General features: G+C 38.3%; 1 protein-coding gene across 1 annotated transcript in view; it reads right to left on the bottom strand.

The window, feature by feature from the left end:
* Positions 1 to 4057: 4057 nt before the first annotated feature.
* The window catches only part of UBE2B (ubiquitin conjugating enzyme E2 B), a 14164-nt gene continuing 11087 nt past the window's right edge, over positions 4058 to 7134 (bottom strand). The window contains exons 5-6 of the mRNA XM_011362314.2: positions 6408 to 6496; positions 4058 to 5352 (exon numbers count right to left, since the gene is read on the bottom strand). Coding sequence (XP_011360616.1) covers positions 5224 to 5352; positions 6408 to 6496 — 218 coding nt within the window. The 3' untranslated portion in view covers positions 4058 to 5223. The remainder of the gene's footprint in view (positions 5353 to 6407; positions 6497 to 7134) is intronic.

Below are 7134 nucleotides of genomic sequence, written 5' to 3'. Positions count from 1 at the left end.
TTGGTTCAAGTTATGGAGCAGGGCCTAACATGTACCCATCAGGTACTCAGTAGATATGTTGACAGTGAACAGCAGCAGGCACTGAACAATGCAGCACCAGTGAAACGCCAAGCTGTTCTGGAGAGGGGGCAGAAGCAAAACATCCAGGATGGTGGAAAGGGGTCAGCAGATGACCAGCCTTACTCAAAACTTGTGTCCACTGTAGTCCTCCGTACACACTAAGTGCCTTGGCACCCTGTACCACCTGGGTCTAGGTGTCTAGGGCTTGCAAAGGCTGTAGGTATACACTATTTTGTGAACATGGCATTTGCTCTAGCACTGGCTCCATGGTAGGAGGCTTGCCCCAGAGTCTCACCCTGTCAAACTGACTAGATTCCTTGTCACTGTGGGTGTGAATTGTGAGCCCCAGCCTGCTGGGAACAGTGGGGCTTGGACCATCACCTACAGTCCCCACTTTCCATGAAACCAGCTGTTTTCACCTTCTCAGGTGGTGAGACAATGACTCATGCTTCTATCTACCTTTGTGTTTACCAAATGATATTTTTATGACTATGTTCTACTTTTATAACAAAACCACAGAAAACTGCTAATTAAAAAGTATCTTGAGGATTCAAAGCTTGGACCCTGGAAGTCCTCTGCTGTCCCATTGGCTGTCTGGAAAGCAGTTCTCAGTTTTTGGCTTTAAGTTTCAATCTTTGGTACTTATATTGTTGCTCTTACAGCCTGATCTCTCAGACTTTGTCTTGAGAGGGTGCCATGGTGATTGTGGTCTCAGACTTTGTCTTGAGAGGGTGCCATGGTGATTGTGGTCTGTTCTCAATTTGCTCTGTGTAAAATACCCAACCCTGGTCAAAGAACCAGTAAGTAAGGGCTAACAAAAGCCAGGGAGGGGAACTTTCTCTTTCTCCCTTAACAGATGGATTCAGCTCACCACCACGAGGCCCCAGTGCTGCCCTCATGGACCTGGCCTGCAAAAGATCCTTTATACCCACCTCTGGGGTGGACACTGTCTTCACTCTAAAGGTAACCTTCCAGCTGATGTTCCAGGGAGTCTCCACCTGAAACCACAGCCGTATGTGCCCACACAGGTACAGTCCTACAGCTGAGGTCCACTACAACACAGCAAGGTTTCTAATATAGCTTTTCTTTGGAGCTGTTATTCCAAGCCTTTAGCTGAAGCTGATGTCATGGGCTGGCTGGAGTCTCTGGATTCTTTCCTATTTTCAGCCCAGGATGGTTACTAGGCTAGAAGCTTCCTATTTCTTGTTGTCTTTGTACTAGCACCAATACAAAAACATTAAACCTCCCAACTCACTTTTGTAAAACGACTTACAGAGGCCAGCCAAAGAACTGCACGCCTCTCTGCAGGTGACTCCTGCTCAGGAGTGCTGTTTGTCTAATTCAGCTGATAGGCTCTGGTATTCTTGGCAAAAAGCCTTGTTTGTAAAGGGGGAAGGGAATGGGGCAACTGTGTCCTTTGGGCTTCAAACAGGAAGCAGTATTAAGAGGTCTGCCTTAAGTGCTCTTAGGTTTGCACCTTGGCAGCCTTCAAGACACTACAGGACCCCGCTCGCCTTCTAGGAAGAATGACAACCAAATGGTTCAGGCTAATGGAGCCTCTGGTGGTCCTTTCAGAGATAGGCTCTGGTCCCCTCTACACAAGTTCCCAACCCAGAGGCACTTTAAGGATCCCAGTCTTTCAGGTTAGACTTGAGTTCAGCTAACCTCCCTCAGACTACAGAAGCATTAGACTTGTAGCTAACCAGGTAAAACCTTGTTTGCTTTCTCTCAGCAGATACACTAGAGTCTTCCCAAACATATTCCAGAAGTCACTGGTAAACAAGAGCATCATGTGGCCAAGTTTAGCAATCAATGGCAGAGCTCCTGAAAGTCAGTCCATGCAGGGTTCACACTCAAGTCTGAATCCTCCATATGCCAAAGAGGAAGCTTGGAGCCCTTCCTTCCAGGGTTCTTGATTTCAACCAACAGAGCTCATGTTGCAGAGCTGAGAGACACATACCCAAACAGGTTGTAAAGGGAACGTCTCATCCATCTTGTTGGTCCAAATAAAATAAAGCCCTAGCCTATGATATGAACAGGAAACTTAAAAAACTCAAGACACTACTGACAAAATTTTAAAAAACTCTAGTGATGGTGTGGAGACATTACTGAAAGGCACATATTATGTATTCTTTTCGAAGAGAGAGAGAGTAAGTCAATTCTCTTAAGATTTTGTTCGTAATATCTGTGCTCTGTCATATACTAGAACAGGATAAATAATCTTTTTCCTTATCTGACAACAGATCAGGTTTTTCCTAACTAGATGGGAACTGAAGTAACAGGGCATGTCTTGGCACAAGGCGCCTGTCCTATGGACAGTTTCATTTACCTTTAATAGCTTTCCAACCATTTTTTTCTATTTACATACACAATCCCCACATAACAGGTTCCTTTGCGACTTTGCACTGCTAAATGCAATAGAAAGGAATTGTAATAAACACCGAGACCTAAAAATTTGGTCTCTGTCTCTTAAAACTTGGGAGAATTGATATTAAAATATCTTAGATTTAGCTCTAAATTGTGGTATGAGCCCCAGCATTCTCAAGAGTACTAAATGGATAAACTAATTACACAGGTACCTTATTTACTGAGCACAAAAGTGTTAACTGAATAAGCCACCTTTAATAGCTTATTTCTCCACTACCTTCCGCCTATGTAAGAATTTTTAGATCAGTTCTAGAAGTTGTTCATATTCATGGAACTTATTTCTTGGAGGGTGGGGTGTAGACTCAAGGCTGTTTCTAGGAAGGGGAAAATTTTTTGGTCTACTGATAAGCCATAGTCCTTTGTATTAGAGACTGAAAGTGCTCCCATATTCACACTTTATACTAGGAAAAAGTGAAAAATGGTGGTCAAGAAAACTTCATTAGATAGATATAAGTCTGTACAGAACTAAATCAACTAAAGAATTTTCACAAAATGGGATGAATATTTAAGTTCAGTAGAATTTCTCAAACTAAACTCAATCTTTTAATAACTCTTGAGAGAGATTATAGTTACTGGCTTAAAGACCAGACTGCCTGGATTCAAAGCCCAGCTCTATCATTTACTAGCTGGTTGACCTAGAACTAGTCACTTAATTTCTTTATAATGTAAAGTTTCCTTATCTGTAATATAATAACACTTTAACATGAATCCAACTTCATACCTAAATAACTTAGTTCTAGCCTCTTGCCATACCATATGTTTATAAGATTTATGTGGAGTTTAAAAGCATTTTTTGTATGACAACTTTGTAAACTGAAGGTTTACATCTAGTATTTAACTAAAGAAATAGGAATCTGTTACAAGGGTGAAAGAAAAAAACTATGAGTAATTGAGAGGGAGAACTTTCCTAAGAATTTTTCCCAATGGGAATGCAGACTAACGGTGTGAGTTTTATGCATGTGTTGAATTTGGAAGTTAGAGCTCAGATTCTCTGCAAACTAAGATTTAATTCCCTTATAACTATCTGTCAATACTTGAAATGTTTCAGTTTTAGAAAGAGGAAAAACATATTAAGGATAAAAATAGATTTTGAAGCAGTATCCAAATAACATGTAATGAAGAGGGGAGACTCTCATAGCTACTGTATTTAAGAGTCACTCACTGGAGTAAATGTCTACAGAAAGCATATTTAGTTTAGAGCTGAATATAAAAGCATCACACATGTAATATGACCAAAAAAATACCTTTAAATAAAGCACCTTTTTGGAGGGCCATAATTCCAGTGAGTGAACTCTTCATTTGCATCAAAAGTTCCCTAAGATCTTACACTTACCCCAAATTTCTCAAGTAATAACTTTTAAAGGGAACCATCGGCACTTAATTTTTCCAGTGTTAAACTCTGCTAAATAAATAGAAGCCGTAGATATTGCCAACTTATAGTCTTCCAGTAAAGAAGAAATCAGTCTTCAAATAGAGAAGAAGCTGTCAGCTTACTAAGCTAGTATGAGTATGACAAGAAACTCTTGGGGTTACTGAAATGTTTTAACTACTAGAAAGACTACACAGGTGGTTCAACAGAATTTACTTGTATATTTTCCATTTTCTATACTATTTGAAAGCATAGGAAGCTTTGTATTAGCTTTCTACAATACTGTGTTTTAAATTTATCCAGTAAACTAAGATGCAATACAACTTTTATACACTGAGGAGATTAAAAAAATCTCCACAAGAGAAAGCAACTCAGCAGGCCTTGGTATGAAAACATTTTCCCAGAATAAACAGATATGCAATTGCATTAAAAGGCAGTTTTCAAATATTTAAATTACACCAAGATTCCTTCCAAATATCTGCCTTGCTCAAACCAATGCAACTAATTCTTACTCATTGTTAATAGGGGGGCAAGGATTTTTGGTAAATGTTTATAGTTTTACTTTACTTCATTATCAGAAATCTTTTAAGGTGCTATCAAGCAGCAAAATAAGTCGCATCAGCTCTCTGCTCAAGGCAGAGGTGCAAACTGTGAAATTGCAAAAGGTACAGTTTAACAGTAAGTAGTGCATGAAAAAATAGTAACAGGTGGCTCAAGTACAGAGTTGGACAGAATCAAGTCAGTTATGTCTAGAACTACTCAACTGAAACCAATATAGGTGCATTCAAAATAAAGTCTGAGATTATAACTGGTGTTTAGAATCAAATTTGAATAATTTCTTGATAAAATATAAATCTGTTCTTTTGAAATTGGAAACTATCAATTGATGGAGAGCTAGAGACTTATTAACCCCTCCTACACAGATAAGGAAATAAGTGACAAAGTCTCTTGCACTGAAGTTATGTATTTTAACAGCTTTACATGTAATAGTCATTTATAAAAAACTTTAAGTGCTTTTCTCCAATTTAAAAATCTAAAGAATTCAAAAATAAGGCATTCAATATTTGAAAAAAGTACAGATTTACAAAATGTGTATATTCTGTCATGAAAACTCCACACCAACATTATACACTTGGAAAAAAATACAAACAGGATATATTACAAATTTATGTAAGCAATAACTTAGTTCACACCATGCAATAAAAAGTACATTAATCAAGATACACAAGCTTTTGTAGGTTCTAAACTGAAGGATTTTTTTTCTGCAGAATCCTTAAAACCTGTGGCACTTAAAATTTGTTAGCCTTTCTACTGAGAGGTAAATTATACACAACAATGATGAAAAAGATTAACAGACCAGTTGTCTATTATGAATCATTCCAGCTTTGTTCAACAATGGCCGAAACTCTTTTCTCATATTCTCGTTTGTTTTCCTGATAAAGTTGTGCTGCCTGGCTATTGGCTGGACTGTTTGGATTCGGTTCATCCAGCAGAGACTAGAAGGAAAGAGAGAAGAAAAAACATCTGCAGAATTACTCTGTATATTAACATGGGTCAGGTAAGGAGCACAGAAGTTATGCAAAATAACACATTATCCAATAAAGAAATGGCAGAAATTAGTATGTCTTACATATTTTTAGGTCTAAATACTTTCAGAAATGGCTTGATAAATACAGTAAGAAGTTTCCTGCTGCTAGAGAACTTAAGCTTCTAAAACAGCTCTCAATTGCCTTAAAACCTCTATAATTTCAAAGAAATTAGAAAAGAACAATATTCTTCAGCATACTAGCACATTAAACCAGGAAATAAGCAGCTTGTTTTGATTAATATATAATACGTATAAATAGCTTAGCAACTAACAGTTTTCAAAGTTAAGCTCTATTATTGTGGTTACTTGGCAAATGTCTGACAGTAAGTCAAGTAGTGAATCTCGTTTCTTTTAATCAGTGAAACGTATACATCTAGCAGCAAGGGAATGAAATAGGAAGGTTAAAAACAATGTTTACACATACCAAAATGTTGTCTTCTCTCAAATCCACGTTAATAAACATCCCTCATTCCACCCCTCTGCAAAACTGTCACTCAAGGTCAACTCTAACATATTCTGCCAGAGTGCTTTGGCAAATAGTTACAGTACTTTCTTTTTTTGAAAGACAATTTCTTGGATAGGGCAACATAATCAATGCTTCTCTGCACTTGGCAGTTTCTTTAGGTCCCTATGGTTTTTCTAAGCAATCACCTTTATCTGTCCCCAAGATCTTTCATTCTTCTCCACAACCTCTGGCTATGCTTCATGGGTGCAAACAATACTTGATCTGTGAGGACACTTAGACACGATCAGGAAAATGATTGTAGATCTGACCTAAGGGGGTCACTAACGAAAAAGGAGGCCAGTTGTCTGAAAATCATGGGCTTCTGAACTCTGCCATTGGTTATTATCTGTGTGCTGGGAAGGTTAGTTTGCTCACTTGGTCTTTAGATTGCTACTAAAGGATCTGACTGTATCCCACGGAATCTTGAAAAATTATGATATATGTTAACACACACTTACCTGAATTGATGTTAAGATAGAAGATACATCATATGTTGGACTCCATCGATTCTGAAGGATATCTAAACATATGCTACCATCAGCATACACTGTAAAGACAACACTAAAACTGGTTACATATTAACTGTCATATCTAACCGTTAAAAGAAATCTTTATCACAAACAGAATGCTTAGTCCAGTCAGAAGTTTTGAACATTAGAAAATAAGTAAACCACATTCTGTCTTGCAGGAAAACCAGTCTTAAAACTAAGGTCTCTTATTTTGCACCTTTTCATCAGGAGGCTGAGTGGGACTTAAACTTTTTCAACACATACCATATAGCAAATCTTTTTATTTATTTATTCCCCTCCCTTTAATTCCTGCCCTCTACCCCCGCCCACTTCCACCTCTGACCTAGGATGTCTCCCTTTAAGAACTGGATCTCTGAAGGCAGGGCATCTCCTCCCACGCATTTGCAGCGGGCACCCAGGGCCTAGTGCCCCCGGGATATGGTCCATGGCTCCACCTGGGGCACGAAGCCAGAACCTTCTGCACGTAAAGCAGATGTACTAACCACTACACTATGGAGCCACCCCCATAGGAAATTTCCTATTTCTTTATATTCTTAAATAAAGCCCTTTAAAATTTTTTGACAAAGCAATTCCACTCCCTGAAATTATTCTAAAATAACCATGGACATGCAAAGTTTACAGATGTTCACTATAATACTATTTATAAGAGTGAAAA

This window comes from Pteropus vampyrus, unplaced genomic scaffold (assembly GCF_000151845.1).
Source record: "Pteropus vampyrus isolate Shadow unplaced genomic scaffold, Pvam_2.0 Scaffold74, whole genome shotgun sequence".
In the NCBI taxonomy this organism is placed as follows: Eukaryota; Metazoa; Chordata; class Mammalia; order Chiroptera; family Pteropodidae; genus Pteropus; species Pteropus vampyrus.
Note: the sequence above shows the minus strand (reverse complement) of the source record. Positions and strands in the feature narration are given on the sequence as shown.